At 41.2% G+C, this 25377-nt stretch overlaps 1 protein-coding gene across 1 annotated transcript in view; it reads left to right on the forward strand.

Annotated features, from left to right (window-relative positions):
* The window catches only part of znf131 (zinc finger protein 131), a gene marked incomplete at its 3' end in the record, with an annotated part of 68713 nt that overhangs the window by 42165 nt on the left and 1171 nt on the right, over nt 1-25377 (forward strand). The window contains exon 8 of the mRNA XM_084323173.1: nt 4818-4948. Coding sequence (XP_084179299.1) covers nt 4818-4948 — 131 coding nt within the window. The remainder of the gene's footprint in view (nt 1-4817; nt 4949-25377) is intronic.

The following is a 25377-nucleotide window of genomic DNA, read 5'->3' on the forward strand; positions in this document are numbered from 1 at the left end:
TGTGGAGCAGCGTTTCCGTTAGCCGGTAATTACCGGTATTTGACCGGCAAAATCTGTTGAAGTCCGACATATTTAATCTCTCCGGTCTTAATGTCCGGTGAAAATAATTCCCTGAGTCTAAGCACAATTTGATTATTTGAATTGTATTAAAATAGGCTAAAATTAAATAGCCTATGCGATGAACGAAACAATCATTACATTTGTTTCATCGTTGCTTCTAATAATGACAACAACGTTGTCAGCGAGAGCTTAGTGCTGGGTGTGCGAACTTTTGTGAAGCTGCAGAGCCGGAGCAGCAGCAGCACAATGCAGTACTCCAGCAGTACTCCAATTCAGCCATTTTCAATTCAATGTTGGGTGGGGGGCGCTGCTGTGCGGTTCCCAGAAAAGAGCCAATAACAGCTGAATTTGCTGCTCTGCATCGACATACTCTCGCAAATAAGTCATTGGGAGGTGGAGAGAGAGAGAGTCGTCACGCAAACCCACGATAATGTTGCCGTCTCTCTCTGCCAAATTTCTCAGTTCTTTGCTTGATATAATTAATACAAATGTCCAATATAACGGAATTCGTTAGCTCATAAAAATGTGATTATAACAGACTGTTGTTTATTAATGTCGGGCGACTGCCCACAGACACCTATTTGATTTAAAGTCGGCAGCAGCACGAGTCTCGGGACTTATTTTATTTGGAATATAATGACTTTATACGCAAAAGTAGCCTAGTTTTAAGTAAAAATATTATAAATCTACATGCCTTGATGATGTCATTCTTTTGTTTTGTTGTCATTCTTTTGCCTATCAATTGTTTTTAAGCTCAATAAACTCTGACCGGAATTTCTCTCATTTGACCGGTAGATTGAAATCTACCGGACACTGAGGCCGGCAACAATTTTTTCTAACGGAAACCCTGGTGTGGAGTCTACTTCCTGGTGTTCTCCGTGTGGTGTGTGTGGAGTCTACTTCCTGGTGTTCTCCGTGTGGTGTGTGTGGAGTCTACTTCCTGGTGTTCTCCGTGTGGTGTGTGTGGAGTCTACTTCCTGGTGTTCTCTGTGTGGTGTGTGTGCGTCTATACTTTCCGTAGCCGCATTTCTGCAGACCCCTCTCTGATTGGTTGAGCCCATTTCTGCAGACCCCTCTCTGATTGGTTGAGCGAAGCCCCTCTCTGATTGGTCAAATGAAGCTCGGGGGTAGACGCCGGCTCGTGTGGTGAGCACAGACCATCGCTATACGTTTCCCAACAGGAGTAAAGTCCGTAGCAATCGGCAATCCGAAGTGACATTCCCACCAGACTCTTTCTCTTAAGGCATTAACTGGGTTAATTAATATAAATGTTATATTGTAACTGTCTAGTTACACATTGGTTCCGAAACATGTATGTTCCAGGCTGCAATTAAAACTTTGAATCTGAGAGTGCTGGCTTCCTGCTTTCTTCTAACTGTCTAGTTAGGCATTAACTGTGTTAATCTAAATGTTACATTGTAACTGTCTAGTTAAGGCATTAACTGGGTTAATCTAAATGTTAGGTATTGTCACACCAGGATCAGTTGGTATGATGAAACACATGTTATTATATGTTTGATTGAAATGTTGTGTCTTACTAATAATAACTAATTCCTTGGTCAATAGAAGTCTCTGTGATACTTTTTTATTTTTTATTTTTTATTGATCTTTTCCCCCCTCCTTTTTCCTCCGATTTTTCTCCCATCCCAATGTTAGTCGTTATGCCAATTCCCAATCCCCTTCCTGGTCGCTGCGCACTTACCCCCCACAGTCGGTCTGGGAGAGTGGAGGCTACCACGTGCTTCCTCCGACACACGTCCAGCCAATCAACCGCTTCTTTTCACCTGGCAGCGCGGATTCTCACTGAGAGGGCGTAGCGTGTGGAAGGATCACACTATCCCACTTAGATCCTATCCGCGCTTAGCAGGCGCCCCGACCGAACTGTAGGAGTCGCTGTTTACAACGACCCGGACCCACCCCGCCAGCTTCTCCCACCCTCTAATACTGCCAATTGTATTAGTGTGAACGGCCAGCCAAGCTGGTGACAAACCCGGAGCTGTGAGCGTTGGTTGCTGACGAACGCAATCTCCGTTACGCCACCTGACCGCCCCTCTGTGATACTTTCTGAATATGATGTTTCCAAAATGTTTGGGAACATCAAATGGGCAGGGTTATAATAGAAGAAAGACAGTGTAAACAATATAATTAACTCTGAATATAATAATGAGGGGAAAAAAACAGGATACACAACAAGGTGCATGAGATGAACGCGAAATAACATAACGTTATGTTATATAATGTTACAATGTGCATCTGGTAGTAAATTTCTTTTTATCTTGATATGATAACATTACGCTCGCCTTTTGCCGCGTGACGAGCTAAACCAATCAGAGAGGGGCTTCGCTCAACCAATCAGAGAGGGGTCTGCAGAAATGCGGCTACGGAAAGTATAGACGCAGTGTGTGTGGAGTCTACTTCCTGGTGTTCTCCGTGTGGTGTGTGTGGAGTCTACTTCCTGGTGTTCTCCGTGTGGTGTGTGTGGAGTCTACTTCCTGGTGTTCTCCGTGTGGTGTGTGTGGAGTCTACTTCCTGGTGTTCTCTGTGTGGTGTGTGTGGAGTCTACTTCCTAGTGTTCTCAGTGTGGCGTGTGTGTGGAGTCTACTTCCTGGTGTTCTCCGTGTGGTGTGTGTGTTGCAGGTTGTAACCAGGGCCGCCTCAGGGGGTGTGCGAACAGTGCGGTCGCACAGGGCCTTATTTATTTTTGATTTATTTATTTATTTGCGAGGCCCCCCTTCCCGCGAGGCCTTTTTCATCACAGACCTAAAATCTAGTTTTGCTTATATGCTTATATATTTCACATTAGACACGTTTGTAGAATGTGTGTGACTTGTTCCTGGCTCTGCGGCTCTGCAGCAGACATACTCACTATTGGAGCTCTGGGGCTCTGCAGCAGACATACTATTGGTTTCAACGAAGGGAGGGGTTACATCATGTGTACGCCGGCGTGCGTCAGCTGCGTTTGACTATTTCGCGCGTGCAGCTTTGGAGGTTATGCTTAGTTATGCCAGCCAAGAGGAAGAGGACGGTCATTCGGCAGATGGACTGAAGATGAAAGTTGTTGCATGTTAGACAGTTCAGTCAGGCTAGCCATGTCGGCTTAGCTAAAGGCAGGGACAGCTAGTTAGCTTTAGCTACGTTATAATATCGAGTGCTAACGTGTGGTTCAGTCGGGATAGCCATGATGATGTCGGCTAGTAGCTAGCTTATCTAAAGGCTAACTAGCGTTAGCTAACCTAGAGAGAGCGCATGCAGCATTGTTATGCCAAGATGAAGAGGACGGTCATTCGGCAGATGAACTTCGTCAACTCCATGCGGTTGTCTCCATCCTCTTGGACGTTTGGTGAGTTTTTAATGCACTCTATTCTATTCCCGCCATGGATATATCTCTCTCTCTCTCTCGGGAGCCAAACGGGCCGGCTAGCTGTTGTAGCTAATGTTATATTGAGCCAAAGCGGGCCGGCTAGCTAACGTTATATTGAGCCAAACGGGCCGGCTAGCTGTTGTAGTAGCTAACGGTGTGTGGCCTGGTGTCAGTACCTGGCTATTCTATTTGCAGTTAGCCTATTTAGCTGATGTCGGCCATTGGCTCCTTGCTACTTTGTTTTCTCTGGTATAGACCCTCTTCTCTTTGGATTTAAGTGTTGATCTTTGTCCTTTTGGATCTATGTATATTCATGTTGCCTTTGTGAAGTTATCTTTTCCTTCTGTTTTGTTCTTCCATTAAAAGTTGAATATCCTTTAGGGGCTCATCTTTGCTTATCTCTCTCATACATGCTCTCTCTCTAACACACACAGACATGCTCTCTCTCTCTAACACACAAACACACATGCTCTCTCTCTCTCTCTTTCTAACACACACAGACATGCTCTATATCTCTCTCTAACACACAAAATGACATGCTCTCTCTCTATATATTTCTCTCTCTTTCTAACACACATATACATGCTCTCTCTCTAACACACACACACAAACAGACATGCTCTCTCTCTCTCTCTCTCTCTTTCTAACACACACAGACATGCTCTATCTATCTCTCTCTCTTCAATTCAAATGGGCTTTATTTCACATTCTTGTATTTCTCCCAGTAGGTATGAGAGTTTTGAGTTATTGTCGATGTTTTCAAAGTCTCTTTGGGTGTTTGCAATTTGTGGAAAGTATGTCTTGGTATAGTGGGCAGGTTGTTAAGAAGTGGAGCTCGGTTTCCACCTCATCTTGTGTGCAGTGGGTCTGTCTTCGCTTGGGAGCCAGGTCTGCCTATGGCGGCCTTTCTCGATGGCTAGGCTGTGCTCGCTGAGTCTGTACCTAGTCAAGGATCTTCTTAGTATTGGGTCAGTCACAGTGCTCAGGTATTCTGCCACTGTGTACTCTCTGTTTAGGGCCAAATAGCATTTCAATTTGCTCTGGTTTTGGGTTGTTTCTTTCCAATGTGTCTCTCTCTCTCTCTCTCTCTGGCCTTGCTCTGGTGGAGGGTCAGGGGCATTGCCGGGTCTGTGCAGCGATAACACTGTATATTGACTGTAGAACGGGAGCTCTCTCTCGCTCTCTCTCTTGCTATATGTTGACTGTATCCTGCCTAGCCTCGGGCAGCGCTATTATTTAAGAATATGTTGACTGTATGAAAAAAAAAATTATATTTTTTATTTTAATTTGTTTTGCCTTTTAGGGGGGGCTCGCGTTTAAATCTCGCACAGGGCCTCGCATTTCTCCCAGGCGCCCCTGGTTGTAACATCCTGGTGTTCTGGTGTGTGTGTTGCAGGTGAGAAGCCCTATGAGTGTCCGGACTGTCGCGAGCGCTTTGCCAGGAACAGCACGCTGAAGTGCCACATGGCGGCCTGTCAGAACGGAGCCGGGGCCAAGAAGGGCCGCAAGAAGCTGTACGAGTGCCAGGTGAGGCAGGGGGAGGGGTTACAGGGCTGTACAGGTGAGGGGGAGGGGTTACAGGGCTGTACAGGTGAGGGGGAGAGGTTAGGTTTATATACCACAGCCAGGTGAGGACCTGCAGGAAGCCTCTCCCTTCCTTTAGGCGTGTAACGAGGTTAAGCCGCGTTTTCTGTGCACACGCTACAGAACATGATTGATTAACCTATTTTAATTTTTTTTAAATTACTTTCTTTATTTCAGGAAAACAGTGAGTTAAACATTACAGTTGTACATGTTATACATTTTCCATTCCCCCCCCCATTTCTCCCCCCCCCCTCCGTTCCCCACTCCCCTCCCACTTTCCCTTCCCATCCCACCCCCGGAGGTTACCAACAAGCACATCTGCAATATGCATACATAGGTAGATAGAAAGATTCTTTGACATAGATGTTTCTGGGAAAGAAAAGCAGTAATGAAATCATTATACATTTTATCCCTGCCCCCTCCTATGGTATCCTTCCTATTAATACTTGGACATTTCAAGTTAACACAAATAAATAATATTACCAGTACAGTACAGTATCTAGCACTCTCAGGAGCAAAACAGAAAGAATCATTTCAAACTTTAACTATGTGACATGGCTTGAATCAACTGCTCCAGTGGAGTTGCTCAGTGGCCAATGGTGTCAACTGTGGTTGTACTGGGCAGCTCCCAGGTGTGAATGGAACTGTGTGAATGTGAAGCAGGGCGTTCCTGAAAAAGAGCATCTGTGCTCAGCGAACCTACCCTGGGTAAATAAAGGTAAAAAAAAAAAAATGTAAAAAAAAAAAAAAAAACATTTTTTCTTTTTTTGTTTAGATTAATGCATTAATTATATTATCGCGCGATACTAGTATAGCGTTAACGCAGCACGTTAACGCCGTTAACGGCCCAGCTCTCATTTTTATGTTAGCCATTGAGGAAAATTAAGATTCTCAGATTTTTTACAAACCGCCGCTTATCAACTAACCGGTTAATCGGCAGGTGACGTATGTTGCTCAGTAGTTGCTGATGTCTGCTCAGGAGGTTTGAGTGTTTGCTCAGACCGAAAAAAAATTAGAGGGAACATTGGACTCGGGGCTCATCCACTAGAGCATAGACGTAAAAGTGCTACTGATGGCTTTCACTCAGGAGTGTGACCCATAAAAAGTTAAGTACACGGGTATACTTAGGCGCTTCAGTGTGCCTAGGTTAACTTATAATTTAGTGAACATAAGCAAAGTTAGCTTCCAACCTATAACAGCTTGAAGAGAACGTCTTTAGCCCCTGCTATCATGCAGACAAGGGACATAACAATTGTGAAACCTTGATAAAGTTGAGAAAGGCGCTAATTTTTCTAAATTAAAGAATAAAATAATAATAATTAAGAGGTTTACGCAGTTACAAGGGTTACACGGATCAGGGGCATCAATGTGTACCTAAAATATGTATAGAAAAGTAATTTGGTTAGCTACATTTGGTAGTTTGGAAACCTGTATCTTAGAAAAAAGACGCGTGTACAACTTGAGTCGGTTCAGTCAGTACCCTGAGTACTTACTGAAACATGTATATAAAACAGACCTGGGCATTGTACGGCTATCCGGCCCGCGGGATGATTCTGACCGGCCGCGAAAGATTACATGATGATTAGAAAAGAAAAAAAAATGTACTTTTTTCTTTTCATGTCAACGTTCACACGCACAATATACGCTTACCTAGGATTTTACTTGATTCAACAACAAAGCAGTCGGGGCAAGCCGAAAACGGTCGAAAGTGTGGTTATTTGAAGTTTGGATATTTTTTTTTACAACTGAGGTAAGTAGATTTTTTAGAGACTAAAGTACAGAAAAAAGGTACCGTTGGGTACCGGTATCGATTCACAGGTACCGGTACCGTATCGGTTCAAATGTGAACGGTACCCATCCCTACTGAACACACAACTGCAGGGCAAGGGCATTTTTGCTCATGAAATGCATAGCCATGTGAAAGCCTTCATGACAAAGTTGCAATTAATTTCAAGGCAACTAGGCAGCAACAATCTCAAACACATGAAAACCCTGAAAGAAGTCAAACCATCAGCTGATCACCGGCACAGGTACTCATCCATGTTGGGAGCACTGCATGATGCATTTTCAAGGCGTTTTCAAAATTTCAAAATGGTTGAGAATGAAATACAGCTGGTTTCCTCTCCCTTTACCTGCAGTGTTGATAGTTGTTCAGCTTGAACTCATTGACCTGCAGTCTGATTCACTACTGAAAGAGCACTTTAAGTCAGCATCACTGCTAGAGTTCTACTCTGCTCTCAAGGAGAAGAACTTTCCAAACATGAGGAGACATGCTCAGAAGATGTTGGTTGGATGTTGGAAGATCCACCTACATATGTGAACAGACATTCTCAGTCATTCATGACGTTTACCAAGTCCAGGTACAGATCCTCTCTCACTGATGAACATCTGGCAGCTGTGCTTCTCATCTCCACCTCAGACATGCAACCTGACTTTGATGGACTTGTTAAAGCTCAACAGAGACTGGATTTCTCACACTGAATGAAAAAAAAAGAACTGAAGAACACTAAAATGTGGAAATATAACAAGTGAAATGGGACACTTGATATTTTTTTTGCACAGTTCTGAAAACATTAAATGTTTAATATAGGCATGTAAAGTAAAAAAGGCTACAAAACTGGGACACTTTTCTTTACACAGTTCAGTGACATGTCTTGTTTATTTTGGCTATAAGATGATGTGATGTCTTTAGAAAGCTAAGAAAATCCTTGTTTCAATAGTATATGAAACTCAAAATGCCCTGTTATTAATGTTTCACATTTTGTTTATCATTTTGGAAATAAATTCTATTTGAATAAATGATATTTTTGAAAGCTAACCTCACCTTTTAATTGCCAAATAATAACATACACTCTTACCAGGGGTCAAAACAATGCCATTTACTGCTTTTTATATAGAAATAAAATGTATATTATGCATAATTGAGTTTGGAATTTTGGCCCGGCCCTCTAACATATTTCAGTTGCTCATTCGGCCCCCCTGGGAAAAATAATTGCCCACCCCTGATATAAAACCTCCATTACCCAGTAAATATTGTCCGGCTTGTTTGTATTGAGACCTTCAAACAGTAAAAGGAGCGTGTGCAACTTGAATAGGTTCACCATGCATAGAGAGTCACATGTATAAAAATACATAAAAAAGAAAAGGCAAATTGAATAAAAAAAAATACGAAAAGGGAAGCAAAAGAAAACGGCATGTAAATCGTTACAAGGTCATGGTTGGCACCCTGAATAACATGAGATTTCCTTTAAAAGAATCAATCTAATTGACATTAATAATATTACCCTTCTGAAGTATAGGTGGCCAGTCTATTGTGACTAAGCAATGTAATCCAACCAAAATCTGTAATTTCAGCCGCACATTTAGTATGTCGTAATCATGTCTATTGCTATCGGTGCTGGTTTCACTTAGCCACGAGGTGTTTGTTAGACCTAATTGAATGGTCTAATAAATTTAAACCCGGTTTATCTATATGTATCATTCAGCGCGCTGAGTACTACTGAAACATGTACATAGAACCTTCATTATCTAGTCAATTTGACCCAGTCTATTTGTCTTGTGGCCTTCAAACAAAGGGAACGTGTGCAATTTGAATGAGAGAGAGCCTCATGTAAAAGAAGAGATAATAAAAAGAATTAAAAAAAAATAAACAGAATCAGCGTCGGCTATTTGGGAAGTATGAAATTCTGTTTAAAAAATCAGTCCAACTAACGTTAATAGTATCTCCCCATGAAGTGTAAGTGTCAGGTCTACTGTGACTGAACAGTTTAGTCCAACCAATGTCTATAATTTCAGTTGTGCATTTTACATTTCTTGTCCATTGCTGCCGGTGCCAGGCTAGCTTACCCCTAGGTGTTCGTTAGATAGCCGTCCATGCTAGGCTAGCTTAGCCTTGAGGTACCTTTCAGCATCGCCCACAGTCATCAAGCGTAATCTGTCCCCGTTCTTCTCCGTAATCATCAGAAGGCTAGGCCTAAGCCCACGTTTGTAAAGTTGTGCTCGCTGTTCCAACACAGCCGGGGTATAATCCTCATAGAAAGCAATTTGTTGACCATTGTACAGCATCTCTGCCCTTCTCTTTCTGGCCTCCCGGATCAACCGTTCTTTGGTTTGATAGTTATGGAACCTGACGATAACGGGCCTAGGCCTTTCACCTAGCTTCGGTTTAGCTGCTAGCGACCTGTGTGCGCGGTCCAATTCCGGAGGGGTAGGGAGGGTTTCTGCCCCCAAAACCTGGGATAAAAGGGTGGCGAAGAAGGATGTTAGTCTTGGGCCTTCAATTTGTTCTGGTAGTGATCTTGTTCCGCCGCCCTCGAGCCTCGAGGTCCTCAGCTTTAGCTTTTAGCCTAGCATGGCTAGTACTCAGTTCGGCTTCCAGCGACGCCATTCTCTCGCTTACAAATTCCGCATTCTCCTCCAGGAACTTGACCCGCTGTCTGTTGTCGGCCACGTCCGATTGAATTTGGTCAAGTTTATTTTCCAGAGTGGTAATGGCTTTTCTAAACTCAGAAGCAGGGTAGCCAGCCAGGCCTTGCTAACAACGTCGTCCATTTCCTCTTCTCTCTGAACATCGCCCCTTTTTGGTTTTGGAATCTTGGATGTCATCTTTGTGAAGCCAAATAGTTAGTTAGCTGTATCGCTACTTGTATATAAAAAGAACTGTGAAGGGTTGGAGTCTTAAAACGCGGAATTTTAAAAGACATGAGGGAGAGAGGGAAAGCACGTCTTACGTCATGCTCACCATACCGGAAGTCCCTGATTAACCTCTTAAAGGAACACGCCAACATTTTGGGAAATTAGCTTACCGTCGAGAGAGACAAGAAGATAGATACCAGTTTCCTCTCTGTGCGTTCAGTAGAAACCTATCTGGCTGCATGTTAGCCTAGCTTAGCACAATGAATGGAAGCGGACATGACCGGTTAGCTTAGGCATTGTCCGACTAACACCTCTCCCGATGGCTAACCGGTCATGTCCGCTTCCATTCATTGTGCTAAGCTAAGCTAATGTGCAGACAGATAGCTTTCTACTGAATGCACACAGAGGAAACTGGTATCTATCTTCTTGTCTCTCTCTGGAGAAGATTGTAAGCTAATTTCCCCAAATGTTGGCGTGTTCCTTTAAGTCCTAGCCATATTTTCAGAAAATTCGCCGAAAAATACATACCCAAGTAAATGGAAGATTGCTCCACTTCTACAAGGTCCATTTGCCTTGGTATCTCTACTAGGGACATCTATGCACCTCAGGGAATGTATTCCCAGTGTCAGAAATATTGTGTCTGTTACTATGCTTGAGTAAATTGTAATGAACCAAAGGAGAATATAAATTATTATTATTATTATTATTATTAACCAAGGTTTTCCTCATACCTAATAATAACAATACATTCAATTTACTGTATATAGCGTTTTTGCTCAAAGACGCTTTACAGTGTAAACAACAAAAGAAACGGAACAAAACAAAAACGGTTAACGGTTAACAGTTAACACTTCCGGTGCCGTTCACGTAGATCTACGTTTCTGTCACGGTATTTCTTTTATTATCTATTGCCATTCATAATTCAGCGGGGCACCTTGTGCATACTGTTCTGAGTGTGTCTGAGCTGGCAGACGGTCTTATACCGCCCTCTAACGCCTTCCGCCATTATTGCACCCCGTTAGAAACGGGTTAGTTTATTTTCTCTACCGAGCTGCGGCATGGGGGCGGGTCCTAAACACTCCTGCAAAACACACGCTTGTAGGGATGGTTTGGACTACTGACCCCGCCCGCCCGTTGAAGTGCAATGCCCAACAACGTCGGGGACAGGATCGCTGTGGATAACTGGAATGGCGATGAGATTATTGGATTCTTTTTTTTGCCAGAGGCCCTGAACACAGTAGTGGTGGGCCTGATCTCTGCCAACGACGAGAGGGCCTACCTGGAAGAGGTAGAGAATCTGTCACAGTGGTGTCAGGAGAACTGCCTCTCCCTGAACTAGAGCAAAACAAAAGAGATGATTGTGGACTTCAGGAGGTCGGGGGTCAAGGACTACAGCCCCCTCAGCATCGACGGGGCACCGGTTGAGAGAGTGAACAGTTTCAAGTACCTCGGAGCCCACATATCCGAGGACTTGACATGGACCACACACATTGACAGTGTTGTGAAGAAGGCACGACAACGCCTCTACTTCCTCAGGCGCCTAAGGAAGTTCCAAGTCAGTCAGAAGATCCTTAGGAACTTCTACTCATGTACAATCGAGAGCATCCTGACTGGAAACATCACCTCCTGGTTTGGGAATAGCACTGCACAAGACCGTAGCAGACTACAAAGAGTGACACGTTCAGCCGAACGCACAATTGGAGGGGGGCTTCCCACCCTCCAGAACATTTACAACAAGCGGTGCAGGGGGAAGGCTAAGAGAATCATCAAGGACTCCAGCCACCCGAACAACTGCCTCTTTGAACTGCTGCCGTCAGGCAAGCGATACCGGAGTCTTAAGGCGAGCACAGAAAGACTCAGAAGGAGCTTCTATCCCCAGGCCATCAGGCTGCTCAACGAACAATAAACACTATGCAGCAACCATCAAATGCACACAGCACACACATCCACACGCACACACTCACTTTAAACGGGCAACTCACTGCAGCACCCACTTTACACACTTTAGAACACCTAAACACACTTTACACTTTATATTTATTGGTAAAGGATTTGCACTACAACTTGCACACCTTACTGTAAATTGTACCTAAATTGTACCTCATCCCATTTCTGCTCTGCACTATATAGTATTGTATATTAGTACATTGCATAGTATATTGTATATTGTATGGTAACTCAGTTACTTCTATTCTGCATCGAACATTGTACATATGTCTATACTGAACACTGTGACCTCTATTTTCACTTCTATTTTACATGCTATACTATATTTATTTTTATTTCATACTATCTTGTCTAACACAGTCTCTGGAGCGAAACAGTAAGAAGCATTTTGTATAAAAGTATTCTGTACTTCTGTATGACAACTATTAAAGAAACTTGAAACTTCCTTGTACCTGGCTAACTGAGTTAGCCGGATAATTTTCAGCATAGCTTGACTAAAGCCAGAACTTTCCGTTCCCCGACGTCGGATTGTCTAAATCACCATGGTAACAGATCAGAAAGTTTGAACCTGCTCCAGAGCAGGGTTTAGTTCAGTTTTAGCTGGATAACCTGCATGGCCACACCCTCGCAAAGAAATCTCAGCTCGCTTCCTGAAATAATTCTCAGTCTAGACTAGATCCCATTATACCATTCTGAATTATGTTTTTGTGCTTCGTTCTTCTAGAGGGGGCTTTTGAAATGTAAAGTAATATAAATCATATTCAGCCTAGGGCTGGGCGATATGACCAAAAACGTTATCGCGATAAAATTATAAAATTATTTTCATATAACTCGATATCGATAATTATCGTCGATATAATGTCTGTCAAGTTTAATTAACTTTTTATGCCCGGCGCCGATGGACGGGCTATTAATAGACTTATTTTTCGGCTGTGAATGTCTCGAGTTGATGTCGTCATCAGTCCGCGCACGTTAGCCAGAGCGAGCAGTACTGTGTATCCCATGACAATGTACTAGTAAATATCCCTAAAATACTCTGTTCCGCCACAATACATTGCAACGACGTCCACCGTATATCACACACTACTCTAACCGTGGCATCAGAATTCTCGCCACACACATACTCGGCACGTAAATATATAAAAACAGCGACGTGCAAGCTAGTTAACCTAGCCAGCTTCGTTTACAAGCGATGTATCCCATGACAATGTACTAGTAAATATCCCTAAAATACTCTGTTCCGCCACAATACATTGCAACGACGTCCACCGTATATCACACACTACTCTAACCGTGGCATCAGAATTCTCGCCACACACATACTCGGCACGTAAATATATAAAAACAGCGACGTGCAAGCTAGTTAACCTAGCCAGCTTCGTTTACAAGCGATGTATCCCATGACAATGTACTAGTAAATATCCTTAAAATACTCTGTTCCGCCACAATACATTGCAACGACGTCCACCGTATATCACACACTACTCTAACCGTGGCATCAGAATTCTCGCCACACACATACTCGGCACGTAAATATATAAAAACAGCGACGTGCAAGCTAGTTAACCTAGCCAGCTTCGTTTACAAGCGATGTATTATTCCATGACAATGTACTAGTAAATATCCCTAAAATACTCTGTTCCGCCACAATGCATTGCAACGACGTCCACCGTATATCACACACTACTATAACCGTGGCATCAGAATTCTCGCCACACACATACTCGGCACGTAAATATATAAAAACAGCGACGTGCAAGCTAAGTATCCTAGCAGCCTTGAGTCCTGAGCTCAGCTGTGGTGCGTAAGGACGTCATCACGTAACGTTGGTTGTTAGTGGTGAGTGTGCTGAGCCGAGGCTGAACGGAGCCAAACTTGGAAAATCGATATATCGAAACTTTGCGACCACGTTTCATGTTTATTTCGAGGAAATAATTTATCGCGATATTTATCGTTATCGTTTTATCGCCCAGCCCTAATTCAGCCTATGAATTTACTTTGTCCTAAATAATGCAAGTTATACGGATACGGCCCTTGCTATCGCGACAAACACTATGTAGTTATTTTAATAACGCGGCGCATTGCAAATGTGAATCCCGCTGGGATATTTTTAATGAATGAAACCTATCGGGAGTTTGACTCTGATTAGTTTCATATTCTTCGCTGTGGATGTATCTGCGGCGGAGCGCCCAAATTGTGTTTCATTCAAGCATAAATTGAACTGTCTTTATGCGTGGATTGTGGATATGAATTAATCTGAATCTGGATTGTTGAATTGCATCACTGTCACTCACGTTATTGTGATATTGTAACTGGGTTTAAAATGTCTGATGAGATGCGCTGTTTTACGGATTTGATGACGTGATGTGACTTGATCAAATGAATGAGCAATTGCAAGCCTTTGACGTTTTGTAGAATGAATTTGAGAAAATGCATTTATCTGTTCAAGCACTGTTATCTGATGATGAACAAGAGGGTGATGAACATGACTGGTATAAACCAAAGGTTAATCAATTCAATGCATGTATGGATGATGTCCGAAACAGATTAAAACCTGATTAATAGTGAAACTGTATATAGCCTCCAACTCCCTCTCTGACACGTTATTTCGGGAGTCGCGCCTTGAAAACTTTGGGAACCATGTATTTATATAGTAGGCTACATGATACCTAAGCACATTATACTTACTTATTACTTATACTACTTATTCTGAAAGAGTTTAACTAATTATTTTTGCTAGCAAGATCTCATTCGATTATTCATTCCATTAAATTAAGCCTACTGCCAGCAGGCACATTTAAAGAAATATAATCTGATTGATTGGGGTAATAAGGGACTTAAAATTAGCCTATAGATTATGCATTTAACTTGTCGGCGAGGCTATTGGGCCGTACTGTATTGCAGCGGTTTTCAACAGGGGTGCCGCAGAGAGCTGCCAGGGGTGCCTTGAGATTAAAAAAAAAAAAAAATAATGGATTACAGAAAATTATCACTAAAGTGCTATCTGTTGCAGCTGCACTGTTTTCCATGAAAATACCACATTTGGATAAGTTTGACCATTTCTCAAAATCTGAAAATCATTATGAAACTTGGTGTTAATAAAACACAGAAAAGGATCACCAAGTTACTCTGGATAAAAAAAACCTTTACAGACAACATTGAGACAAAGCTTCCTGACACATCTCCATCCAAACTCTTGGAAGAACTCATTGAAATCTCATCTGATACCACCTGGAGAGCTAGTTTCAGAGTGTGGTGCTGAGTACTAAGTATCTCATGATGCAGCAGTTAAGGTGTTGATACCATTCAGCACCACATATCTGTGTGAAGCTGGCTTTTCATCCATGACAGCTCTGAAAACAAAATATAGGGCCAAGTTGAGCCTTGAGGATGACATGCGTGTTGCCTTGTCAACGATCTCCCCACGTATTGACCGTATTATTAGCCAGCAGCAGCAGACCTCGCATTGAGCTAGACATTTCCACTGAGTGAACGAGTGCTTATTTTCTGTATTTATTTATATTTTTTGAGAAATGGTAACTTGGTGATCCTTTTCTGTATTTAAAAAAAATACATGATTTTCAGTTTTTGAGAAATGGTCAAACTTATCCAAATATGCTATTTTTATGGAAAAGTGTGCAGCTGCAACAGATAGCACTTTAGTGATAATTTTCTGTAATTTTATTTAAAGAAATATGCTATTTGATTTAAGATAAGATAAGATATTCCTTTATTGATCCCCTTGGGGAAATTCAGGCATCATAGCAGCATGGGGGGGAGGGGGGGGGGTACAGGTAGTAAAACAACAACACAGTGTACAGGTAGTAAAAACAACACAGGCAGTGTAAACAATTTGGTCAATATGGTCAATATAATTAACTATCTGACTAGCTGAAGAAATATTCACATTATTCACAGTGTCACATAAGGTGCAGTATGCATAAGGTAGTGTTATAATTTACTATCTACTGAGTATACATTATTCACAGTATCACGGTATCCACTGAAATATACATTATTCACAGTATCACAGTATCCACATAAGGTGCAGTAAGCCTAAGGTAGTGTAGGTTGTCCTCCTTGGGTTCCTATAAGTCCCAGGTCAATGTCTGGTAGCAGTTGCTGTCGCTGCCAGACATTGACCTGGGACTTATAGGAACCCAAGGAGGACAACCTACACTACCTTAGGGTTTTTACTACTACAAGCAGTGTAATGTCAACAGTACTAAGCCATTTAGACCTGAAACACCTGTTAATAATGCATTATATAGCCTGCATATACACACAAATGTGTTTCCCGGTTTCTTAAATAAACATTATTTTGAAAGCAAGCACTTTTGTCATCATTGTAGCAAAAAAGACAGGACCGGAAAAGTATTTATCGTATGTAGGGGTGCCCTGGAATATTTTATTGAACACAGGGGTGCTTGGCAGCAGAAAGGTTGAGAACCCCTGCTTTATTGTACCCATTCTCCAATCTGTTAACACTTTCAGTGCCACGAGGTGGCGCCAGAGTTAGCGCTTGAATGCCACCATCCACTTTAATGTTAGCGTTAATATCGCCTAATCTATGTTTTAAATTATGGCTATGTGTCTAATCTGCCCGTCGCTTATCAAAGAATCCTTTTCCAGTCAGTGCTGTCAAGGCAGATTGGTTTTTTATCGCTTCATTTCCGTTTGAGAGCATTTTGAAAAGCACCCGTTTTGAGGTAAAAAAACAGGCTATTCTGGGCCATTCTATGATAATCGTCTTTTACTGGAATATTCCAGAACGTTGATATTTGTCGGCCTATTTATGAATCGTTTTCAAATAAACGCTAGATGATCAATATTATACGTGCACGCAAACACATTCGAGCCGCGCACGGATAATCGCCGTGTTCATTTCCTCTTGGATTTTTACAGTGAAACCGATAGAGGACATTTCACAAAACAGCTTATATCTTCATCAAAATGAGTCTGATTATCCTAACACTGATAACATAGATTCCTTACCTGACATCAGATGGTATCCAACTGGTATATTCCAATTCCTGATCACCATTAGAAAAAATCGATAAGTGTATAGATCCAACGTGTGTACAGTGCAGTACATGATTCCGCGGGGCTCAGAGGCTCCAGAATGAACTCTGACCCCGGCTGCATCAGTGGACTGGAAAATGTGGAGTACAGGATTTTTTCCCCCATCCATTTCAAAATCCCTTATGTCATCTGGGAGACGATAGGGGGTGCTTTTTTCCACATCTGATCGCCGGCGGCTCTCGGGTAGACTAGGGTAGGCTCGCGTAATGCAATATGATTTCAGATCGCTAAAAAAGAAAAAAAAAATGCAGAGAAATCTCGTGAGTGGCTTTCAACGAGATATTAATAATTCAGAGAAAACTCGTGAGTGGCAGTGAAAGTGTTAATAAAGTTTTAAATCAATCAATCAATGCCGTTAGAAAATCAGGATTTCTGCGATCGACACTTGCTGTCTTTTCAGGTGAGGCGGCCGCGCGCACTTATCCTGAGCATCAAGTCTGGTTAGAATTAACGAGAGTGAATCAGCGTTCGAGGAACAGGGAAAGCCTGGATTCAAACATCCCGTTAATTGAATCTGGATAATGGGACTTTTGATCGACTTAGTTGAACCAGGTACGGGGAATAGGGCCCAGGTAAGGACACCATATATGAAAGCTTGCGTTGATCTGATATTTATTTCTACAGTTATTGAAGCTATCTGTGTTATAGCTGTTTGGCTGTTTGCCGTTGGGTGCAGGAGGTCGAAACCACATTGCATGCGTGCACGACAAAGGATAATAGTGATGATCTAGCGTTGATTTCAGGAAGATCCGATAATCAGGCGAAAAATGACAACGTGTTTATTGAATTACACAAAAACGCTGTTTTTGTGTCTTTTCACTGGAATTGCTCAGAAGCGGCCGGACTATGTTCATATTCAAAACGGTATAAAACGGAAATGTACGGATAAAAAAAATAATCTGTTTTTTGCACGTTGACCAGAAGCAGCTCAATGAGACTCGACAGCGTTATTAGACCCATAGCTATACTATAAAATATAGGTTTAGCTCTACAAACTACAAATACGTTTACATGGGTTTAATGGACGGCAAGGCCAGGTCACTTCCCGGAAGGGGCGTGGCACTCAATGTGTTAAGAGTGAGAAGGTGGAGCGGCCGGGTAGCGCAGCGGACTAAGCGTCTGTCTACCACCACAGAGCCAGTGGGATCGAATCCGGCTGTGGTGCCTCCGGCTTGGCCGACCGTCCATACTAACACAATTCGCAGTGTTAGCGGGTGGGAAGCCGGCGTGGGTGGGTCCTGGTCGTTGTAAACAGCAACTCCTACAGTTCGGTCGGGGCACCTGCACAGCAAGGGAAGGATATATGAGAGGTAGTGTGACCCTTCCACACGTTACACTCTCCCAGTGAGAGTCCGCGCTGCCAGGTGAAAAGAAGTGGTGGGCTGGCTACACATGTGTTGGAGGAAGCATGTGATAGTCTCCGCCCTCCCAGACCGACGGTAGGGGGTAGAGTGCGCAACGACCAGGAAGGGGATTGGGAATTGGCATAACGACTAACATTGGGATGGGGAGAAAAACGGAAAAAGGAGGAAAAAGATAATAAAAAAAAATATATATATAGTGAAAGGGTGGGTTTTAAGGACTGTTTTACAGGACAGTATGGTGTGGGGGGGCAGGTTGTTGAGGACTTTGAATGCGATGAGCTGTATTTTGAAAGTAATACTAAAGTAAAGGCTCCTTTTAACTCATTGGACGCCACCGCTTAAGTGCGCCAGAGGGCGGTAGAACGCCATCGCTTTAATCAATGGGAGGAGTGGGAGATTTGCGAGTGCTTAAAATATATCTTAAATTATGGCTATGGGTCTAATACACCCGTCGCTTATCAATGACTTGCTTGCAGTCAACATGTACAAAACGGATTGTTTTTTCATCAGTACATTTCCGTTTATACCGTTTTGAATACGAGTATAGTTTTGGTGATTTCTAGTAATTCCAGAGAAAGACGCGATAAACGCCCTTTAGTGGAATACACAAAACACGTTGTAATTTTTCGGCTGATTTATGAATCGTTTTTCAAATAAACGCTAGATTATCGATAGTATATGTGTCCTCATGCACAATACAGAATCGCTTATCCGTGCATTGGTCGGCGCCAACGGCACACACACACACACAGACACGTTGTGATCGCTGTGAAAGAAACATCTGATTAACCCAAGATTGGTAACATAGAGTCCTTACCTCACATCTGATGTCCTGCAAAAAGATTAATCCAATTCCTGATCGCCATTCCAAATATTGATCGCGTTTATTGATCCAACGCTGCTCAGAGTGTCCCCAGTCAATGTGGTACAATATACTGCATGCCTGAGAAGGAAAACCTGGACCGGACTTTTTTTTTTATTCACAGTCCCAGCCAATCCAATCCAATGATGTGCAATACCTTTTGCTGTGCAATACCTTTGCCCTTTTGCAGTTTAAATGACACAGATTTTAGCAATATTGTTTTTGAGTCTGAGTTAGTTCCTTTGTCTGACTTCAATAACTTGATTCTTAATCCATTTGAACTTAATGAAAATAACAAACATGGAATATGATAATGAGTTTGATCCTGACTCTATGTTTTTTAACAACACTAAGAATGAACTTGGTACTAGTGATTATTATGATGAAGAGGAGTTTAAGAAATACAATACACTTCTAGGACAGAAGGTACATAGTAACATATTCTCAAGTTTCCATCTAAACATACGTAGTTTGCAGAAAAAGTACGATCATTTTAAACCAATACTTATCATCACTAGAGCATCGGTTTTCTGTAATTGCCCTCTCTGAAACCTGGCTCTGTGAGGATATCGCTGCATCCTATGATATGTCACAATATAACTCAATTCATTCCTGCAGACAGAATAAATCAGGAGGGGGAGTGTCAATTTATATACATCAAAACGTTCAATTTATTGAAAGAAAAGATCTTGCATTAACTTTGGCGACAGTTGATGCAGAGTCAGTGTTTATAGAAATACTTTCATGTACTATGTTTGGAGGAAAAAATATTATTGTTGGATGCATATATAGGCCCCCAAATACTGACATAAAAGTTTTTAATGATGCTTTTGCTTCTACTTTAGATGGAATTAACTTGGAAGGTAAAATGTGTACTCTGTTAGGGGACTTCAATATCAACTTGTTAGAAAACAATAGTCATTCTTTGACCGCTGACTTCCTAAACATCTTGTATTCTACTTATTTTCTGCCTCTCATTCATAAACCAACAAGAGTAACTAAGCAATCTGCCACTCTTATTGACAATATTTTTACTAATAATTTTGAATATACAAGCAAATCAGGACTGCTGTTAACTGATATTTCTGATCACTTTCCAATTTTCCAATTGACCATTTCTAATAGAAGTGAACGAGTGGGGTCTGAGGTGAGAGGAAGTCACCGTAGTTTCAGCAGAGGTAACATTGCTCGTTTTGGGAGTTGTATTAATGATGTTCCATGGGATGCTGTGTATAATCAAAATGATGCAGAATTGGCATATCAAACATTTTCACAAATATTTTATTCCTCATTTGAAAAATGCTTTCCTTACATTACATATAATAAAGGGACATCAGTCAAAAAGGAATGCAAACCATGGTTTACTTCTGGTTTGCTGAAATCTGCAAAGAAGAAAAACAAATTATACAAAAAGTTTGTGACTAGCCCGACCCCTTTAAATTCAGATGTTTACAAAAAATTCAAAAATAAATTTACATACTTGCTTCGTGCAGCAAAAAAAGACATATTATTCCAATAAATTTAAAGAAGCTGCCAGCAACATAAAATCCACATGGAACGTCATAAATCAATTACTTAATAAAAAAAGGCATGCTGTTTCATTTCCATCTACTTTTGTGGATGGAAGTGAAACATACACAAACTCATCAGAGATTGCAAATGGTTTCAATAATTATTTTGTAAACATTGGAATTTCCTTGGCTAGAAATATTAAGAGCACAAATAACTGTCCACTTGACAAGATTCAAGGTCAGTACCCATCTATGTCTACATTTGAACCACCTACCTCGGAAGACATGCAAAATATTATTTTAAATTAAAAAAAACTCGGCAGCAGGTTATGATAATATTAAAAGTAGTCTGCTTAAAGAGGTATTACCTTCAATAATTGAGCCATTGAACCACGTTTTTTCACTCTCCCTAGAAACAGGTGTTGTTCCAGGAGACTTGAAAGTGGCAAAAGTTATACCTCCGTTTAAATCTGGTGACTCATCCTTATTTTCCAATTACCGTCCGATTTCGTTATTACCGTCCATATCTAAAATATTGGAGAAGCTGGTTTATACCAGAATTTTAAAACATCTTAATGACAATAATATATTATATGAACATCAATATGGTTTCAGACAAAAACACTCTACGTACATGGCTCTCTTACAGTTTATAGATAGAATCACAGATGCACTAGACAATAAGCAATTTTCAATTGGTATATTTCTGGATCTATCCAAAGCATTTGATACTGTGGACCATAAAATACTTATATCAAAGCTTCAGAGGTATGGTTTGGCTGGCGACGTGATTAAATGGCTCAGTGACTATCTTTATAATAGGGAACAGTTTGTTTCCATAAATGGCGATGACTCTGACAGGGCAAAGCTAGTCTGTGGGGTTCCTCAGGGCTCTATACTTGGCCCCCTTTTATTTTTGATTTATATAAATGATTTTGCTTGGGTATCTCCTAGAGTATTCTCGATCTTGTTTGCTGATGACACCAACATTATAATGTCACATGAGAATTTTGCAGTATTAATTAGGGAAGCAAATGATGGTTTATCTTGTGTCTCAGATTGGTTCCAGACTAATAAGCTATCGTTAAATGTAGAAAAATCAAATTTTATTGTATTTTGTAATAAAGGTAAAAGTTATTCGAAAAAGGAGGCAAAGCTATTAATCAGTAACACCGAAATCAAACAAGTAACTTCAACAAAGTTTTTAGGGATCCTAGTTGATGATAAACTAAATTGGAAAAAACACATTGATCATGTTTGTAAAAAAGCAATGAAATCAGTAGGTATAATTAGGAAGGTGTGTTCATTGATAAATAGAAGTTGTTTTTAATCCTGTATTATAGTCTTATCTTTCCTTACATATCTTATTGTAACATAATTTGGGCTAGCACTCATTCATCTCATCTTCAAAAAATTATTTTACTTCAAAAAAGATTTGTTAGACTGGCAACCCTCTCAGATCGATTTGAACCATCTGCTCCTCTTTTCAAGAAACTAAACATTATGACTGTGTCTGAGGTTAATTCTTTACAGATATGTATATTTGTGTACAAATGCATTCATGATCGCAATCTACCAAATGGTTTTAATAATTTTTTTTTCTTTTAATTCAGATGTTCATTCATATGCTACACGTCAGTCCAGGGACCTGCATATACCTTATTGTGGTACTTCACTTAGGCAGTTCTCAGTGAGGTATAGAGGGTCCAATCTTTGGAATGCAGCTGATCCTATGCTAAGGAAATCTCCATCTCTGCTTATTTTTAAAGCAAACTATAAAAAAATTCTCATCCAAAAGTAGTAGATAGATAACAGGTAACAGGTAATAAATAAGATAATTTGGTTATGTGGGTGGGTAGGTTTGTAGGCAGGTGGGTGGGTTGTTATATATTATTATGTACACAGTATATGCATGTATGTACTGTGTATGTATATTTGTATTAACACGAATCTTTTAATGTATTCTGGTATTTTATAATATGCATATTTTTGTATTTTTGTATGTTTGATTTTATAAAACGGGACGTTCTTGATAAGCCTCTAGGCTTCTAACTTCTCCTTCACAATCGTTATAACTTATTATGTATTGTTTTTACTTCTGTTTAACACTTTGATTGCCATGGTTAAATTCATGATATACCATCCCTTGCCAGCTCTATTTAACATGGAGAAGTTCCCCTTCTTTGCAGGGCTATAACTTTTTAAATTCGATTGCTAGATTGCCATTATTAGGGCCCATTCAATGTCCTATATGTATTGTTCATGGTGTAGCAACGTTAAACTTTTTCATTCACATATTCATACTAAAATATGGTCTAAAGTATAAGTATGTTTTCATCTTGGGCGGCTACGTGGCGTAGTGGGCAAGGCGCTCGCCACGAATGCGGAGACGCTGGGCTCGCCTGTTCGAGCCCAGCTCTCCACATTGTTTTCAGTTTAGCTGGTCGTCCGTACTAATACACATTGGCCGTATTAGGGGGTGGGAAACTGATGGGTGGGGATCGGGCGTTGTGGACAGCGACTCCTACAGGTCGGTTGGTGCGCCTGCGCAGTAGAATCAGGAAGTGTCGGGGGCAGCGTGAGCCTCCCACGCGTTACTCCTCGCCACTGAGAGATCGAGCTGCGCAGGTGAAAAGATGCGACTGCTGTTACCTCAAGTACCGGAGGGGACTTGTGCTATGTATGACTTAGTCCACATTGCAGCCGGCTTGTGGGAGGCAAGAAACAGCGTCCGTGACAGGGGAGGGTTGAATTGGATGATACGAAATTGGGATGGGAGAAAATATAGAAAATGGGAGAAAAAGTGGATAAAAAAAAAGTATGTTTTCATCTCTTTCTGCAGCTTTCTCCAGAACGTGATTTATAGCCCCAAATGCATTATATTGATGATCAAATACAGTTTGGTAGGAATCTGTGCGAGATCAAAAATTTCAACTGGACGTACTTCTAGAATTTACTACACGTCATCTGATGTTGACCGGATGGGCGAGGGGGCGTTTATAATTCCGTGGGCAACGTTATACCATTCATCTAATGTGGGTCATATGTTCATCATAGCAGTTTATATCGAACACGGTAATACTACACGCTAAAACTCACCCCAGTCTCCTCGGGCCGTTGGGCGATCAGCGTGGAGTAGACAGTTTTCAATTATGGGATGTTGAAATGCCCGATCTATTTCCAGGTTGTATAATAGTATATACGTCCAAATCATGTTGTTTTTTCGAGTTATTTCCACCGATCGATGTTCACTGTGTGAAGACGGAGTCTCTCTAACATTAGCGAGTGCCTGGACCCCATATGGAGTGAGTCCTGCCGGTTCAAAGGTTGACATCCGGTTTCGATCTGCCGATCGGCCACCAGATGGCGCTCTTGAACCGCTAGAGGGTTGAGAGGAGATCAGCACTGTGTGTCAAGGCTGCGGAGGGGAAACGGCGTCCTCTGCAACTTGAGCATGGCGGGGAATGACGAGTTCCGGCGTTTTCGGCAGTTCAAGTGTTAACTGTGTTAATAAACAAACAAACAAACACACACACACACAGACACGTTGTGATCGCTGTGAAAGAAACATCTGATTAACCCAAGATTGGTAACATAGAGTCCTTACCTCACATCTGATGTCCTGCAAAAAGATGAATCCAATTCCTGATCGCCATTCCAAATATTGATCGCGTTTATTGATCCAACGCTGCTCAGAGTGTCCCCAGTCAATGTGGTACAATATACTGCATGCCTGAGAAGGAAAACCTGGACCGGACTTTTTTTTTTTTCACAGTCCCAGCCAATCCAATCCAATGATGTGCAATACCTTTTGCTGTGCAATACCTTTGCCCTTTTGCGAGCTCAGACCCATTCCCAACGATAACATCAGGTTGGATGGATGAAAATGAATGGATATCGCTAATAAAAGAAATAATGATTAAAACCCGACTATACTCGTGATTGGAGCTTAAGCGTCGGCGAGTTAACCCGACTATACTTGTGACTGGCGTCCAATGAGTTAAGTACAGTGGAGCTTTGAACTGGAACAAACTTCCCTTGACCACTAAGAGCATCAGCAGTCGCTATCTTTTTAAGAAAAAGGTACAAATCTGGCTTTTAGAAAAAAAATTGCAGTATAGCATATTGTATTTTATCTCGGGTAGCTATATTTATTTTATTTATGCAATTCAAATGGTTTAGTTCTTAAGATGATTTCCACGTTGTACCTATGTCTGTTCTTTGTGATACTGTATGAGTGTATGTCATGTGCCAGAGACCAAGGACCACAATGGGAACAAGTCTCTGACTTCATTGCGTTCCACACAATGTGAAAATCCCCATAAAATATATACCTAGGTAAATGGAATATTGCTCCACTTCTACAAGGGCTATTTGCATATTCTTGGTGTCTAGGTACATCTATGGACCTCAGGGAATGTATTCACAGTGTCAGAAATATTGTGTCTATTACTAGGCTTGCTTAAATTGTGATGAAACAAAGGAGAATATGAATTATGATTTTTCTTTGCATCTTTGACAGTGAATAACACCATGATAATAATGACCAAACTTAAAAAACTGCCACTGATCTCGTTCAGTACCTTCTTGAGATCATCAACAAAGAATCTAAGGAAATTAATAAAGGGAAGATGATAAAACAGAAGGTTCTGTAGATACAGTACTGAATTCTCCCATCCGGACCAATGCAATTTGAAATATTATTATAGAATATAGAATATGATGCTTATACATTACCTTATTATAGCCAATTCGCACATTTATATTATATATACATATATTATCTTTCAAATGCCCAAGTTCAATTTGGATTTAGTATCACCAGGCGTGCATAAGAAGAACAGATAATGATATCTACTGTAATCTAGTGTACTTTTTTATTTTCCCCACAGTGCAACCATTTTGAAACTAATTTCAGATCTAATTGTTCCTACATGCTAACAATAGGGAGGAGAAACTAACTGCGCTTCA

Source organism: Notolepis coatsorum, assembly GCF_963971535.1.
Source record: "Notolepis coatsorum genome assembly, chromosome: 10".
Lineage (NCBI taxonomy): Eukaryota > Metazoa > Chordata > Actinopteri > Aulopiformes > Paralepididae > Notolepis > Notolepis coatsorum.